The 18,770-nt window shown below is 35.6% G+C and overlaps 1 protein-coding gene across 1 annotated transcript in view; it reads right to left on the bottom strand.

Moving 5' to 3' along the window:
* Window positions 1-18,770, bottom strand: part of CSTF3 (cleavage stimulation factor subunit 3) — a 68,373-nt gene that overhangs the window by 10,982 nt on the left and 38,621 nt on the right. Inside the window, exons 4-11 of the mRNA XM_080816664.1 lie at window positions 7,005-7,037; window positions 6,517-6,614; window positions 4,946-5,012; window positions 4,829-4,863; window positions 4,613-4,739; window positions 3,401-3,478; window positions 2,489-2,651; window positions 214-323 (exon numbers count right to left, since the gene is read on the bottom strand). Coding sequence (XP_080672790.1) covers window positions 214-323; window positions 2,489-2,651; window positions 3,401-3,478; window positions 4,613-4,739; window positions 4,829-4,863; window positions 4,946-5,012; window positions 6,517-6,614; window positions 7,005-7,037 — 711 coding nt within the window. The remainder of the gene's footprint in view (window positions 1-213; window positions 324-2,488; window positions 2,652-3,400; window positions 3,479-4,612; window positions 4,740-4,828; window positions 4,864-4,945; window positions 5,013-6,516; window positions 6,615-7,004; window positions 7,038-18,770) is intronic.

Here is an 18,770-nt window from a genome sequence, read left to right as displayed (position 1 = left end):
TTCTAAAAGGCTCATCATTTTAATAGATTAAAAACAGTTCCTATATTTTAATTCGGACTAAGGTAGCCACATATAACAATGTCACTAAGCTTTATATTGTAAGATTAACATTTTCAATACCTATACTTCATTACCAAAATTTAGTGTATTTTTAGCAAATTATTGCTCTATTAAAACTATGAAAAGGCCAAAGATGGGGAAAGGAATACGTACCCCCTTTTCTGCAAGCAGTTTACTTGACTGCTCAAGATACTGGGCAGCTTCATACCAAATATCAGGGTGATGGCCGAGTACAAGCAGGCACTGTTCATAAGCAAACATAACTAGGGAAGACATTCACAACATTTAATTTAAAAAATATTATTTATGAAACTATCAGTACAAGCATCATTACTAACTTAGTAGGCTAAAATAGCCCTCGATTATGAATGATTAGAAATAAAAGCTGTAATGATTTCTGGCATCATTATCTACACAAGCCCCATCCATTCATCCATCATTTATCAAATTAGTACTTATTGAGCACAAACTATATGCTAGGGAATGTGAGAGATACTGAATGTATCCGTGACTAAGACTTCTTATACTCAAGGGGTGCCTGGGTGGCTCAATCACTAGGCATCTGCCTTCGGCTCAGGTCATGATCCCAGAGTCCTGCATTGGGCTCCCTGCTGGATGAGCCTGCTTCTTCCTCTCCCTCTGGCTGCTGCTCCCCCTGCTGTGCTCTCTCTCTGTCAAACAAATAAATAAAATCTTAAAAAAAAAAAAAAGACTTTCTATATTCAGGGAGTCTGCCCTGTGTTGGGAAGATATCATGAAGACAATTATAAAATGTAATAACTATTATGATGAGGAAAGTACAGTGTACTCTTGACCCTGCAGCAACAGAACTTTGCATAGTTTAGGGACTCAAGAAAGGCTTCCCTAAGGAACTGACATCTAAAGCAAAACCTGAGGAAGAAAAAGAATCTGGTCAGATCAGAGAGTAAGTGGAGCTCAGAAAGGAACAGGGGATAGTGTAGGCAAAGGAAACTATCTGCAAAGGCTTACAGATAAGAGTAAGACAAGACTGAGGAGTTGTTTAAAGTTCCAAATTCTAGCTCTGACAGTAGCAGAGTTGTTTCTATCAGACTAACTCTCCTGAAAATAAAAATCATAAACCAAAATAACAAAACAAAACAAAACAAAAAAACCCCAAAACTATTTCAAGGCATGGGAGATTGATCAAAAGAAACTTATGGCCAAGACAGAAACCAAAAAACATTGAACCCTTAAAAAATCAGAACCACACAGGGTAAGATCCATATTTAATATGACTTTTCCCCTCAGGGACACATCGCTGTGTGTACAGTTCTGGGATAGCTAGATCTCAAGTCAAATACTGAAGTCTTATTAGCTTGAGGGAAGTAACATGGCATTCTGAGCTATGAGAATAGGTAGAAAGTTAAGGGGGAAAATTCCCAGCAAAGAATGGTGCCTGAACATCTGAGCATAAATGCCCTCAAATCTTTAGTTGGCCTCTAAAATATACTTACACACAGAAGAATACAAAGAGCTCAAGTGGAAAGCAAAGCTGGAAGGCTAAAAGAGCTGAATAGGTTTCTTAGCAGCTGCCCTCTGTAATGGAGATCAAGTTTAGAATTTGAGTCTCATCAAGTTAGAAGTTCTGGGCAAACACCTTGAACTTCCCACTCTGTTTAAGGAGTAAAGACTTTGTCCCAGGACAAAGAGATTTACCATAAAATTAAAGGCAAAACTAAAATAGATCCATCCTAACAAGGTCTAGGTGATCTGTCAATAATTGAACTCCCTGCTAAAATAAAACTCAATATTTTTCAGAGGAAGATGAGAGAACCCAGTCTTCACAATTTATCATTTGTACATCTGTATAATTTCCAAAAGAAAAATTTTAAACATCTAGACTCTGACAAAATAGGAAGATGTGGCCCACAGTCAAGAGATAAAGGAACCAGTTCCATGATGACATCTAGAACTTCAGAACTACTCTTATAAATATGTTCAAGGATATAAAGAAAAAGGTGTTAATAAACACAGAATCTCAACAGAGAAATGGAAACTATAAAAAAGAAACTATAAAAAAATGCAATATATATTTTTAAGTAGACTCCATGTTGGGTGTGGAGCCCAATGGGGGTTTGAACTCAAGACCCTGAGATCAAGACCTGAGCTGAGATGTTGGATGCTTAACCTACTGAGCCACTCATGCACTCTCCAAAATTTCTAGAATGGAAATATAGAGAACTGAAAAGTATATCTGAGATGAAGACTTCACTGGATGGATCTAACAGCAGATTGGATATGATAAAACAAAGGTCAGTGAACATCAATGAAGAAAGATCTATAGAACTTACTGAATCTGAAGAACATAAGAGAAAAAAAAGACTGGAGGCAAAAAATAGTCTATGGGATAATATCAAGTGGCTGAACATATATGTAATTGGAATCCTAGGAGGGTTAATCCTGTTACCTCTTTTTGTGATAAGCGTCTGATCTTCTGTACGAAGAGGATTGCTCTTTTCCCACTGTATGTATTTCTTCCACATATCCACTTGCTGGGCTTCTTGGGGAGTATTCTGAGGAGGCACTGAGGGAGCATTGCGGTCCAAACCTTTCATTACTGTCTCATATTCCTAGATAACAAGCATTTAGAATTCTGTGGTTAGCCTCGGAACAACTCAGATATATGGAATGGAATTGATCAGTTTGGATTACTTTGTTCAAAATGCCTATTTTCCCCAAATACCACTTTGTTAATATAATCTAAAAACTACTAAAGAACAGAGAGAAAGATAACAGAGGATGACTTACCCAAGAACAGGTTCCCCAGGCCTGAGTGAACAGAACACCTCTGGGCCCTTTCTACAGGTGATCTAGGAGGTCACTCTCCAGGACAGAGGAGTTGACAGATCAACATGACTGATGATCTGGTGGCATCACTACTGCCATCTTTGGAGAAATTGTCTTTTAAAATTTCAATAGTTTGTATTACTAGGCTATCTTTCCTGCCTCTTAATAGTGTCAATGAATGGAAAGGTATGCACATAAGACAAAAATCTGGTCCTAAGAGCTATGAGACCACAAAGTATTACAGTATTCAAGTATGTATGAGCAGATAGAAGGAAAGCACAGAACTTTTCATCAATTGCAGGTAGAACCTTATCTCCATGTCCTGGTCAAGTATTTTAAAAAGTTTCTTCCAAACGTGATTTGTTCTATTTTTATCCTTTAACATGTGTGTAAAGAGGCATTTCATTTCAAATATATCTGCTCAGATGATGAAATTGTCATTGGTTAAGACTGCTAATAATTGAAAATGCCAAGAGCAACATTAAACATTAAACATACTCATTAAAAGAAGTAATCTGTTGGAATTCCATACCTTTGCTACACGTCTAGCATTCATGTAATCTCGACTCCGATCTTCAATCATTTTTTTAGCTAAATGAATATTGATACCCTAGGAAAACAAAGAGAAATGTATATTATTTAAAAATTAAGTATGTTTTAAAATTAGTACAATACAGTTAATTTGTGCATTTACTAAATCACTCTATATTTTAAAACATTTTAAAACTCTATATTTTAAAACATTTTGTTAATAAAATAAAGGTCAATCACATTACATGCTTCAGGGATCAAGGAGGATCTGCTTATATCTGTTAGGAGGGTGTAGTAAGTCTCCATGCGTCAGGAATTTCTAAAGATAAGGAATGATTTGGAAAGGGTCTATTATTTCATATAAAATTCTATTAATAAAAAAATGCTATACAGATTCATCAGATTGAATAGCCAGCACTTTGCTTTAAAATCCCTTTTCTAACTAGGTCTGTGTAACTTTTTTTTTTAAAGATTTTACTTATTCATTTGAGAGAGAAGAGAGAGAGCATGTGTGAGGGGGAGGAGCAGAGGGAGAGGGAGAAGACTGCTCGCTGAGCAGGGAGCCCTGATTCGGGACTCAATCCCAGAACCCTGCAATCATGACCTGAGCTGAAGACAGACGCCCAAAGGACTGAGCCACACAGGCACCCCAAGAGAACAGTTTCAACACCCTACATAGTTCTTCCTCATCACAAGAGATATAAAAGAAACTTGTAATGATACAGCTTATTTGGCATGTATGTTCCTATATATAAGCTGATTAGCTCAGCTAGTTAAAAATATGCCAGTGAGACAAAGATCTTGGACTACAGCTCCACTGCAAGCCGATAAATCACAGCACTGTAACTACATGAAAGACTTGCAATGCAACTAAACATGCCTACTGGAAACAATTCTAATAAGGTCCCATTTCATAAGCGATGAATGACAATGTGTATGTATGACTGTTTGGATACAGTTAAGCATTGAATATAAGTGGTTTTGTAAGAATTATAATTTCTCCCAGGGTATTCTCTGAGAAATAATTCAGTAATATTAGAAAACCTTACAAAAACATTAGAAGTAGTTCTCTGATTACAATCAATATAAAAACAGACCTGTGTAGCACCAATAACCAGGTACCTTATACTAGAGAGGCTAGAATCCATAAATCCAAGTACATAAAAATTAAAAATGGCTTAGTTATAATAATGAACTACTCTGGCTAATTTACCTCTTCGTACTTGTTATAGTCTCTCCAGAGTTGTTCAATGTTGATCATTGGATTAACACAACCTCGTTGATAAACTCTTCGGACAGCTGTTATTCTCTGATTTTCTGCGTAAGACCCAACAGCTTCCCTGGCATTGGATAAAAAAATGCCCACAATTATATTGTAGCTAAAGCAACTGTTCACATGGAAGGAAAAAAAACCTATAAAAATACTTACACGCCTTTTAAGAAATTGATGTAATCCACCCAAATCTAAGAAATAAAGTAAAATGTCAGTATCTTTCTTGATATTTTCAATATATTAAGTGTAAATATGGAAATAATTTAACTCTACCTGATAAGACATAATTTCCATTCCAATTTTATCTAGTGCAAAGTCATATGCTTGAGCCATTTTTTCTCTGAAATAAATGTGAAAGACATGTTTATTTTTAAGATTTAATTATTTTTTTAAGATTTTATTTTTAAACAATCCCTACATCCAACGTGCAGCTTGAACTCATGACCCCAAGATCAAAAGTCACATGCTCGGGGCGCCTGGGTGGCTTAGTCCTTAAGCATTTGCCTTCAGCTCAGGTCATGATCCCAGGATCCTGGGATCCAGTCCCACATCAGACTCCCTGTTCAGCAGGAAGCCTGCTTCTCCCTCTCCCACTCCCCTGCTTGTATTCCCCCTCTCACTGTCTCTCTCTCTGCCAAATAAATAAAATCTTAAAAAAAAAAAGTCACATGCTCTACCAACTGAGCCAGCAAGCCACCCTCCTAAAGATTCTATATTTAAGTGATGTCTACACCCATCATGGGTTTCAAACTTATAACCCTAAGATCAAGAGTCATACGCTCTACTGAATGAGCCAGCCAGGCACCCAGAAAGACATGTTTTTTTAAAAACAAGTATTTGTTACTAAAATATATCTACAACTAAAACAAAACTAAAACTAAAACTAAATCTAAAATTTATCTACAACTAAAAAATATATCTAACACCAACTGGCTGGCTCAGTTGGTAGAGTATTGACTCTTGATCTTGGGGTTGTGAGTTTGAGACCCATGCTGGATGTAGAGATCACTTAAAAATAAAAACTTAAAAAAAAATTATAACTTCTGATCATATGATCAAAACAGCATTTGGACCTCTGTATAAGCAAAAATATAAAGATATCTTTGTAAGTACATAAAGCAGTTCTTTTATGTTTAGTTTGTCGATGTCATTAATTTATGTACTTTCTTTTGCCTACTGTTTGTGAGCTTATCAAAGATAAAGCCCACGTTTCACTTAACCTTGTATCCTTTAAACTGCCTAATCTTGCATGTAGCAGATTCAAATGTGGAAATATCTGGTTCTCTGATTAAGGAGGTAAGTTATGTCTGAAGATGTATTAGCTTTGAAGTAAAATTTAGGAAGAAAGAACTTCCTCTTCAATATAAGATAATAAAAGATAATGAGGAAAAGGAAATATAGAATTCTAGTTACAGAAATAACTTTCCTGTTTGTAATACAAAAGATGAACTATTTAAGAAAGTCCATTACTGAGTTTTCATGAGGATGGATAGGTGGGTGTGTCATCACGGGGAGTTACGCTACAAGAGAACTGTCAAAGACACCTCTGAATATGTAGGCAGCACACTGCATAGTAGTAAGATGCTTTCTGTGGAGTTTGACAACAAGCCTGCCAACAAAGTGACTTGGTGTTGCAAATGTAGTGTTTTGTAATAGAAGGGCTTGGGTGATTCAATTCTCCAGGATAAGACTTTCTTTGAAGCACTTGTTCTAAGTTTTACTGACTTCTCAGAGAACCCTGAATTTCTGAAGTTGCCCCAGAGTTAAAAGAAGGTGTGAGTTTATGTGGGACTGACTGTGTGCCCAGAGAGGACTTGTTTTCTTAAGATCTTTTTTTAACTTACTTGTAACTTGGCAGTTTACCCTTGGTTTCTCGAACATATGAAAGATAACACTTCCATAAATCAATGTGCAAAACCTTCATAAGGCATCTCTGAAATAGCTATAAATACAAGAAAATATTATCAGAATCCACTATTAAAAAATTCCACATGTACATGGGCAAAATGGAATATTAAAAAAATAAATTCAGCTCTTTTCATGAATTTATCTTCTTACAGATAAATGGCAAATTTAACAAATCCCTCCTATTTTCAGTTTAGATAATCAAAATCATTCTGATGACTTTTGCCAGTGGAGTACATTTTCTTTTCCAAAATTTTTATTATGAACATTTTCAAGCATACAAAAAAAGTTGAATAAGTACAATGAACTCCTATATAATCACTACCTAGATTCAACAATTGTTACGATTTTACTTTATTTGCCTATGTGTGTGAAGTCTTAAGTTACACTTCTGCATAAAATTGAAAATATGTTTATGAGGACTCACCTTTTCAACCTTGTCATAATTTTTAGCTTTTATCTAAAGAGAAATAGAGAAAAATACAGAATTAACATTATTGTTTCTAGAGTATTAAAACACCATGCCAGAGTTTGACTAATCTTGCAAATTCATCCCTACACTTTCCGACTAATTCTGCTTTACAAAATAACAAATAAGAGAATTTTGAGCATGACATGGATTAATTATGCATTATAAATATGCCTTATATAAACTGAGTCTACACATACAGCTTTTTATACAATTAGTTGTTGAAATTTTATTTCAGAATTTGTAAAATTATAGTCACAAGGTAGATACAGAAATATATACAAGGCATCCTTGAATAAAGCCTCATATATCTACTAAAGACAAACTTTACTTAAAGCTTTATTTTCCTTGAATAGCTAGAACAATCTGAGTATGGGAGCAAAAAGATTTGCTAACTTTGACTACAATTACATTTTAGTCACCCAGTCAACTTACTATATTCTAGGTACTGTGGTAGGAACTGTGGCTACCACAGTGAACAAAACATGCATAGTGTCTGTGTCCTCAGAGGACTTAGAATTTTATGGAGAAAAGTAGTGCCAAAATGGGGGAAATACGGGATGCTATGGGTACACTTAGGGGGAGTATAATACTCAGACTTGGGGACGTGCAAAAAATGTCCTGGAAAAGGTGAAGATGTTAAGGATGAGGGGTTAGTCTAGTAAAGAAAGGGAGGAGTTATTCCAGGTAGGAGGAATAACATGTGCAAAGACCAAGGTTAAATATTATTAGCTATCCCTTTCTCTGAGTATTTTCATCAGATGGTAGGTGGATAATTTGATTGGTTTGAGACATCTTGGCTTGTGGTCCTTTTCTCTTTCCTGCCTTAAGGTGATGCAGATGAAAATTTTACTTTCTTTCTTTTGCAGACGACTTGCTCTTTCTCTTCATAACTTGTAAATTTCCTCTTGATCTTCAGAGTTCATAAATTTTAAGAGAATATGCCTAAGTTTTGCACTTTGAGCCAGCTCAGTCAGGCTTTGGCGTCAGACCTCTTGGGTTTACATTGACTACCCACTTAACCTCTTTTTTCCTTATCTGAATAATGGGAATGATAGTGCCTATTTTGCAAGGCCATTAATAAGGATTCTGAGTTAATGTGAAGCCATTAGAATGCTGCCTGGTAAAGTGAGGACATAGTAATTGCCATTTATTATTCTATTAGCATAAATTCTGCCTGGAATTCAGCTTGCCCTTTCAAGTTACAGAAACAGGTATCTTCCGGCTCAAGAATTTTTTTAAAAAATTACTGCCTTTTTTCCATTTGTTCTTTTTTTTTTTTTTTCCTTTTAGAACTCCTTTTATACGCACTGGATCTCGTTGTTCTATTCTCAAAATCTATTATTTTTACCCTGTCTTTGAATTTTGGTCCAGGTTTAAAACTATTTCTTCCACTATATTTTCCAGGCCAATAATTTAGGTCTCCATGTTACCGTTTTCTTCCATTTGACTTATTGCTATAGTAGTTCAAAAATAATGGGGTTTTGGTTTTTTTTTTTTAAATACTACACTTTCAATATTGCTGTGTTCATAGCATTTTGTTGAAGTTATTGTCAGTCCTCTGCTTTGTTAGGGGCCTGTCCCAACAGTTTCAGTTAGCACTTTCTTGTTGCTGGATCCTTAGAGGTGTAGCTATTTTTTCTATTCACTGAAGCTCAGTGTTGGCAGACCTGGGTAGCTGACCCTTTCTCTACCATGACAGCTATGTAGCAGGTGTAGACAGCAAATAGGCTGTTCATAGTCCTTGGGAATAGAACCGAAAAGAAATCTTTGCTCAAGAGGAGGAGGATTCAGCCTGCTGGTTTTCCTCCTTTTCGGTTTCTTGGAGCCACGCTGATGTCAACATCCCTCTGGGGGTAGAAAGGTAGTTGAGGCATTCCAAATAATTTCATGGGTCCGTTTCTTACTTTTTGCCTTAAGTTCTCCACCAGCCATCTTCTTTGAGGCTGCCATAAAACCTGAGGTTTCCTTGCATTCCCCTGCTTGACTCAGTAGAGGTGAACAGGCTGAGTTGAAAGTGGGAGCAAAGTTAAGTTCAAGTGATCAGTTTCCCAAATGCAGATGACAAATTATATACAGTTCTCACAATTGGCCAGGACAACCAACACTCATAGAGAAAACTGGCAAAGAATATGAATAGGCAATTCCCAGAAGAGAAAATGCAAATGGTTAAAAATAATGTGGCAATACATACAAACTTCCAAAATGGGAAAAACAAAATAATAGATATCACTTTATACCAATCAGTATGGTAAAAGCTTAAAAAGGGTATTAACACTACTGAAGTGGTATGAGGAAAGGGAATTCATCCACTGCTCAAGAAAATATGAATTGTTATAACCTTTATGGAAAGCCTTTGCCAAAATCTATTCAAATAAAAAGTATACTTTTTGACCTAGCCATTCTGTTCTCAGATTTACCCCACAGAAACAAAAGCACGCAGGATACAATGATGTTATACACAGTTATTTATGCTAACTTCGCAGCAGCAGAAACAGTTAACAAAGTAAATGTCCAACAGTAGGAAAATGGTTTAAGAAATTATGGTGCATCCACATCATGGAATATTATATATCCATATAAAATGAATTAAAGCTATATGTAACAGGTAACTTGGGAGAGTTTCCCTATGATTTTACAGAATGAAAAATGATTAAAATATGCATGTAGAATTCATTTTTACAAAACAATGATCAAAAATAAATCTACTTATACATATCTATGTTTGTAGATGATTTTATGGGTGTGGAGATAACATGGTATACACACAAAATTGATAATGGTTATAGCAGGCAGAGTTCTAAGGGTAGAAAGAAGAATAGAGACAAGAAAAAAGAGACTGTACATATATGATTTCATTTATGGACTTAAATTTAAAAAGTCTATTTTTGTGTAAGAATATAAGCCAAAAAATCTGTTGTTGTTTTTTTTTTCTACATGAATGGGTCCTCTACCTTGGATTCATTATTTATTGCTTCAATTGGTATTACATTCAATATGTTTGTAGAAAAACTGTAGAATTCTCTGGTCTTGAATACCTGGTCACTGGTTATCATTTATTAATTCAACCAATAAATATTCAACAGCCCCTCTCTAGAGCCTATACTGATGGCTATAATGTTAATACATAGCAGCTATAATCTTACTTTTTAAACATTCAAATTTTAAAAGCGTCAACCTGCTTTGGTAAAGCAGTGTGATAAAAATGAAAAGAATTTCATCACTTTGTATCAAATACTGAATTTCTCACAGCATCAGTGTTCCCACTTATAAAACAGGAATGATAATAACATGTCCTATAAACACTTTCCAAGGATTGAAAAGAAAGCATTTAGATATTCCAGATGTATAAATCATACCAGTTAACAAAATTGTGATCTAAAGGAGTATAAACTTTTCATTACATATTCTTTAAATAGAGCTATATAAACCAAATAACCAAAAAAGCAATGTTGTTATAATCGACCCCATTTGAGAGAAAAGCAAAGGTTATGCTGCAGATCATACTCAAATTCCATTTTGGTAAAAAATTCCACATTGGTGAAAAACCAGCACAAGAACATGTGAACAACCTGCTTACTAGTCCATTTTTCTTTAAAACATTATTATCCTAGGTGTTACTAACTAGTATTTGCATGAAAACATCTTACCTAGAAGTTAAATATTCTTAATATTTAGCAGTTATATAGGCTTGTACAGGAATCTACCTCATAACATAATCTTGGTTTAAATTTTTAAAATAATGAAAGAAAAAAGAAAATAATGTAAATTCTAGATACTGCCTTAAATTTTACATCAAAGACTCTTGCATCTGTCATTTACCAATGGAAAATGCCTCCATTTAATAAGCCCATTATATACATACACATAATTTTACAAAGCTCACTAGAACTTGCTCATATCTATTAAAAGTAATGTTATGGGGGCACCTGGCTGGTTCAGGTGGTAGAGCATGGAACTCTTGATCTTGGGGTCATGAGTCTGAGTGCCACATTGGGGAGTAAAGTTTACTTAAAAATAAATAATAAAAGTAACATTATGTAATTTTAAAATGAAACTAACAGGGGCTCTTAAAAAATTACCTTTCTTTTGTTTCCAACTCTCAAATTTAATGTGCAATCACCTGAGTAATGTGAACTTCTGGGGCCTGGGTGGCTCAGTTGGTTGTCTGCTTTCTACTCAGATCATGATCCCGGGGTCCTGGAATCCAGCCCCCCATTGGGCTCCCTGTCCACTGGGGAATCTGCTTCTCCTCCTCCCTCACCCTCCTCCCCGCTTGTGCTCTCGCTCTCTCAAATGAATAAATATTATTAAAAAAAAAAAAGGAAGTGTGACTTATGTTTTTTAACAGGAATCCCAAGTTATCCTAATGCAAAGATGTTTTAAAGTGCACGGATTTATACCAAAATATGAATAACTTATGTGTCAGTGTGATGAAATGATGATTTTTTCAAAATTTCTAACGTGTTTATATTATTTTTATAATTTAAAGGGTTATTATAAGAAAAAATTAAGGATAATTTCTTTTTCTTTTTTTTTTTTTAAGATTTTATTTATTTATTTGACAGGCGGAGATCACAAGTAGGCAGAGAAGCAGGCAGAGAGAGAGGAAGAAGCAGACTCCCCAAAGAGCAGAGAGCCCGATGCGGGGCTCGATCCCAGGACCCTGGGATCTCGACCTGAGCCGGAGGCAGAGGCTTTAACCCACTGAGCCACCCAGGTGCCCCGAAAAAATTAAGGATAATTTCTAATACATATTCCTCTGACATATCTACTGTTTATCATATAATTACAGTATTACTTTTTTTGATAAATCATTTGAATTTTACCAATACATGAAAAGTTGCTGTGGAAGGACATGAGTAAAAAAATTTTTTTTTAAATTTTATTTATTTGTTTGTCAGAGACAAGAGAGCGCACTCAAGCAGGGAAAGTGGCAGGCAGAGGGAGAAGTAGGCTCCCCACTGAGCAAGGAGCCTCATGTGGGATTCCATCCCAGGACTCTCAGATCATGGCCCCAGCCAAAGGCAGACACTTAACCAACTGAGCCACCCAGGTGTCCCAGGAATAAAAATTTTCTAAGTGTCAACTTCCTAGGAATCATTTTTATTTTATAAAGGGGGGAAGAGAGATAAGTGGAATACTATCAAGATTAATTAAACTTTAAATTTAATTGAATTTGGGGTTATTGGGGTTACTGGTTATTTGGGGCAGGGTAAAACAAGTATAACAGTGAATAAACACAGATCTATCCCTAACACTTTTGAACATTTCCCATTTCTAGTCATTTCTTAATTTCCGCAGTTATTTCCCAAGCATTTATTGAATGTTGTCTTTTGGAACTAAAACTATCCTCTGGGTAATTATTGGACACAATGATGACTTATAGCAGATTATTTAATTTTGCAAAATATAAACTGGGTCAGAAGAGAAAAAAAGTTTAATAAACCTTTGACTAACTGTGGTAACATACATTTTTAACAGGTTAGATTAACTATGCCCCTACCTGGAACATTTTTATATGGAAATCTAAAGGAGCTCCAATATTTAGCTGTTCAAAATTAAATTAGTTTTTTCTGGCCAATGTTGGAAAATTTTTCATATTTCACTGAACATTTTATAAAAGTTTGGAGTAAATGCCTATAAAACTAACATTTTTCTTATCAAATAAACCTGTATATATCAATAGCATTTTGACCTATTTCATCAAATTCACTTTTTTTCTTATACCTTGGGAAAAGAAGAGATCTCATAACTTCAGAATATTTAAAAAAACATTATTTGCAAAATTGTCAATTATAAGAATTAATAATTGTAAAATTAATTTTAAATGGTTCAAAAACATATCTAACAAATAAACCCAACTGACAGGGTAACTATGAATAAGCAAAAAAATCTAAAAGGAAATCTTTACATAATTTTTTTAGGTTTTTACATAGTAACCAATTAAGAAAAGTCAGTGCTTAGGTTTGGTTTTTTAAGATTTTACTTTTCTCTACACCCAACGTGGGTCTCAAAATTACAACCTGAAATCAGGAGTCTCATGCTCTACCAACTGAGCCAGCCCAGCGCCCAGTGCTTGTGTTAAGACACTACGGGGCTACCCAGCAGAGGCAGGGCTAGGCCTCATCTCAAGTGAATTTACATGGCAGTTGCTTATAATAAATGTGATGAATAAATGAATTAATTATAAACCTGCATTCCTAATTTGTTCCCCACATCTTTTTCAAAGTAAAACACATGCACTTTTGTGGAATTTAAGACAATATAAACTGAGTTTGAGCTACAGAATTTGCCTCATCCTGCTTGTCTTAATTATCCAAAGTTTGGGGCTCTAAACCTGAAAGTTGAAAGCAAATGGCATCCTAATTATAAACCCTATCTTCCAATCCTTTACTCTTTCCCACTGCTCTCCAATCTTATATCCTGAGAAAAAGTCTTGGAAGATTACAGAATAAAAGTAGTTTTTAAGGAATGTGGGAAATATCGAAGAATGACACTTTAAGATAGACCAACAGTTTTCAAGTTGTTGGAGTAGCTGCAAAACATTCTCCTTTCCACCACCCAGTCCCAATATCAGCGAAGGGCTGTCTTCAAATAAATTCATTTTTATTTAACAAATAATGGCATGCCTATGAGGCAGGCTCTTTTCTAGCACTGGAGATAGTGGTAGATTAAGTTTTATAACCCATGGAGTTCTATTTTAGTGAAGGAGCCAGGTAAATAAAGAAACTAGGTAGTTAAATTTTTGTTCATCTATACTTCTATTTTTCCCTATATTATAGGGTATTATTTCTATAACATAACTTTTCTTTTTTTTTTTTTTTAAAGATTTATTTATTTGACAGACAGAGATCACAAGTAGGCAGAGAGGCAGGCAGAGAGAGAGGGGGAAGCAGGCTCCCCGCTGAGCAGAGAGCCTGATGCGGGGCTCGATCCCAGGACCCTGGGATCATGACCTGAGCCGAAGGCAGAGGCTTAACCCACTGAGCCACCCAGGCACCCCTATAACATAACTTTTCTATTAAATGTAGTTACAAATGTATGCCAACATACACATATATAGATTTAAATAAACCTGTTTATGTCCCATAAATTTCAGTTCTCCAAGCACTTAAAATGTGTCGCAGAAATATGTTAAACCTGAGTGGAGAGTATAGACCACTGTTATAGTCTCATTAGGATTGAAATTAAAATGTGCTAAACAGGGGCACCTGGGTTGCTCAGTCAGTTAAGTGTCTGCCTTCGGCTCAGGTCATGATGCCAGAGTTTTGGGATCAAGCCCTGCATCCAGGCCTGCTTCTCCCTCTCCCTCTGCCTGCAGCTTTGCTGTGTGTACTCTGTCAAATAAATGAATAAAATCTTTAAAAGAAATATGCTAAGCAAAAATATGATTATCTTCAGTTCTAGATCAAGTTTACATTCATCTCAATACTTCATACTAACCAAATTAAGTATTAATTGACCTTCCACTTTTCTGAACTAACTAAAAAGTATCCTCGGGGCACCTGGGTGGCTCAGCTGACTAAGCATCAGCCTTCAACTCAGGTGATGATCCCAGAGTCCTGGGTTCCGGCCCTGCCTTTGTCAGGCTCCCTGATCAGCAGGGAGCTTGCTTCTCCGTCTCCCCTCACCTGCTCGTGCACGTGCTCTCTCTCAAGTCAAAAAAAAAAAAAAAAAAAGAGCATCCAGTGTGTGCATAGAATTTATGAAGTGGATATGAGAACAGGAAACTGAGCTCTATTAAGGAGCTTATAATCTACTTGGACATATAAAAGTAATTACTGGAAAGAACAGAGGACTAACTTTATTTTGTATATGTTCCATGTCCTATAAAATTCAGAGGAAAATGAATTCTATGCAAATTGGAGTTAGCAAGGAAAGTTTCACTGAGCAGGTGAAATCCAGGCCATTAATGAGAGAAAAGGTTTGTATAAATCAATGACATGAGTTTGTGGAATTTTCTGTGGAACAGTGAAGACAATCCACAGGAGAAAGAACATGTACTAGGAAAGCAGCATGGCTAACTGTAGTAGAGGTCCACTACAAAAGGCCTAAAAAGCTAAGCAGCGTTTAAATCTGATGCACAAAAAATTGGATGTCACCAATAAGGAACATAAACAATGGCTCATCAGGAGTAGGGTGGGAGGTGCAGGTGAGGAAGACTGTGGCGGCGTTAATGCTATGGGATGAAGCAAGCAGGCCCTAGCTGACAGAATAATAGCTAAGAGGCTGTTGCTGTCATCCTTAAGTAGCCTGAATTTGGGGGAGGGGAAATAGGAAGAGAAAACCAGTAATATAGAGGGAAGAGCAACAGAAGTATTTTTTCATGAGAATAAAAATAAAAAATGTTATGGTAGGTGTTGTAAAGTTTACTTTTTATTAGATTTAATATGAGATGACCATACAAAGGTACCTGACTAGAAACAACTTAGGAGATAAGGTATTTGTTTTCAAATTAGACTGGGGATAAGGAATCTGTATTCTAGTCATTTGTTTTAAAAGAACTTACATATATATACCAGAGTGTATAATGCCTAAGACATCAGGTATATTCCCTAAAGCAGAGAAAAAGAACAGAAGTCTAACGAGTACATAAGATAAGAGAAAAAGGACAAAATCCCATCTAGGTAGTTAATATTCTAAGAAAGGGAACTGGTGAACGGTAGGATATGCCACAGGTCAAAAGGAATGTGGGAGTAAAAAAGATCAATGGATGTGGTAATAAAATTTGTAGCTTATCTATTACAAATTTAAATTTAAAAGTTGAAAGAATTAAACTTGTTGGAAGTTGAAATCAATACAAAATACTGCTAAAACTAGCAGCATTTATTAAATATTTAATGTATGTTAAGCACTATTCTAGTAAGAGTATCTAGACATATTAACTCATTTAATCCTAAAACACCACTCAAGTAAATAAAGTACTATTTTTATTCTTAAAGATGAGAAAACCGAGAAGGTTCAGTAATTGCCCATGACTGCACAACTGAGCTCTTAACAACTACACTCTATATTGCTCTTTAGCAAGATATTATGTATGAGGATGTTCACTGAAAAGACTGCTTCTAATACACAAATTTGGAACCTTAAATGACCAAAGACAGAATGACTAAATTATGCTTTGTCTAAACAATGGAATGGTGTATACATATATACATAAAATTCAAAAGCAATGATGTAGAATTATAATACTAAATAGAAATATCTTCAATATACTAGTTTAAAAGTGGAATTTAAAAAATACACACACATTTGGTATGTTTACCCATTTACTTATCCTCCTCACCACCACCCCTAACTCTAGAGTGCAAGAAACATAAACTAAGGAGAAATGCACACAACACTGTTATCAGTGGGAGAATTGAGAGTTGTCTCAGTTACGTATTTCCATAACACATTTTCTATAACACAATTTTACTGCGGTAAAGAGTTGGAGAGAAAATCATAGTTGATTTGGGGCAGTGAATTCTTCTGAGTAATTTGCTGGTATTTTTCTCTGGTTATAAACATCTCTATTTTAGATTCATTTTTAAATGCTCTGAAATTCTCAGCCAGGCCTACAAAGTTAAAAAAGTTAAATAAGTGATAGGTAAATCAGGCAAAATTGACTTCAACCAAAACGACCAAAGCTAAAACTTTCAACTATTTTTTTTTTTAAGATTTTATTTATTTATTTGACAGACAGAGATCACAAGCAGGCAGAGAGGCAGGCAGAGAGAGAGGAGAAAGCAGGCTTCCCGCAGAGCAGAGAGCCTGATGAGGGGCTCGATCCCAGGACCCTGGGATCATAACCTGAGCTGAAGGCAGAGGCTTTAACCCACTGAGCCACCCAGGCGCCCCTCAACTAAATTTGATTTTGCCCCACATACAGGGCATTTGTCAACAACCCTCACTTGACATCTATAGACACACTCTGTTTTACTTAATGTCTATAAATTCTTTGCTCCCAGGAAAAAATATTTTGTCAACACTATGCCAAACATTATTTTTCAAGAATATCCTTCAAATTTTGAGTAAGGAAAATACAGCAGGATATTTTACTTTTTGAGAAAAGTAATTTGGTCTTAAGTATCAAAAATCACTTATTATCAATGGGCTCAAATGGTTTTGCTACTCCAGCACCATTATGCCACCTCTCCATCATTCTTTCAAATCTGCCTTGTGGGACAGAAATTCTTACATTAGGGGCACCTGGGTGGCTTAGGCAATTGAGCATCCACTCGTGATTTCTGCTCAGGTCATGATCTCAGGGTTGTGAGACTGAGCCCTGCGCTCCATGCTGGGTGTGGAGCCTGCTTGAGATTCTCTGTCTCTGTCTCTCTCCCCCTTCCCTTGGTCCCTCCCCCACTCACTCTCACTCTAACCCTCCCCCTCAAAAACCCCAGTACATTAAAACTGAGAAAGAGAAATATGTACAATCGTTTGAGATCTTTCAGCTAGTAGGAATGTCAAAAAACCAATTTTATAAGCTACTGATCGCAAAAACAGTATCGATTCCAAAATATGCACCCTGAGTAATGCTTAAACAGAAGTACTGATTTGCTTCCCTCAAACATCTAAGTTTCTTTCCAATCTATTTATACTGTTTTCTATGCTACCTTAGTTTTCAACTTTTATGAATTGCCCTCTTAATAAAACGAAAACCCTTCCAGGCTAACTTAAAAATACTATTCAGTAATATAATTTCTCTAGCATTATTACAAGAACTTTATGTATCACCTTAGAAAGTATCTTACTCCATTCATTTGCTGAGTTAATCTTCCATGAGTATAGTTATACAACTTTTTAAAAAACATGTGGAGTGTAATTTTTTTTTCCAGTAATCTCTACACCCAACATGGGGCTCAAATTCAGGACCCAAGATCAAAAGTCACATGCTCTTCTGACCAAGTCAGGTGCCTCTAAAGGGGAAAATTTTTGAAGTGGAAAACCATTTACTTAAAACTCTTTACAATTCTTTCTTCTCTTAATGTATTTCTCACTACATATGCAATTTCACAAATTGAGAATTGCTATTTTAAAAATAATTATCATAGGATAAAAGCCGTAGTCACTCCTTACTGTGAATCATTCTAGTTTCACTAATCAATTTCCTTCCCATTTTGATAAACTCATAACAGTATACCATTTTGCTTGCCAATTTTCAATGACATCATAATTTTTTCCATTCATTTCCATTTTTCCATTCATTTTATATATGCTTTTCATTGCTAAATCAAGTATAACACTGATACTAGATATGTAGTATCATGGGTAATGCATCATCTGGACTTCCCTAAAATCATTTCTGGAAAACAAGATTATGCTTCCATAAAAAAGTGGAATAAATTTAGTGGATTACATTTCTCTAGTTTTGGAGTAACTTGCCTACTCTTCAATTTCCTTATCAACAGATTCATGAACGTAGAAAAAAATCCCGTTTCTACAAAACTTACACTGCATGCCTCAGCCTAAAATATTACATTTTTTAAATCAGTGCTTTTATTCAAACACTTTTAATTTTTTTTTAAAGATTTTATTTATTTGACAGACAGAGATCACAGTAGGCAGAGAGGCAGGCAGAGAGAGAGAAGGGGAAGCAGGCTCCCTGGATGTGGGGCTCGATCCCAGGACCCTGGGATCATGACCTGAGCCGAAGGCAGAGGCCTTAACCCACTGAGCCACCCAGGCGCCCCCAAACACTTTTAATTTTAGATCAGAAATTATAATTAAGTTCTGCAA

Source organism: Martes martes (genome assembly GCF_963455335.1).
Source record: "Martes martes genome assembly, chromosome: 10".
Classification (NCBI taxonomy): domain Eukaryota; kingdom Metazoa; phylum Chordata; class Mammalia; order Carnivora; family Mustelidae; genus Martes; species Martes martes.
This window is presented reverse-complemented; position numbering and strand designations above follow the sequence as displayed.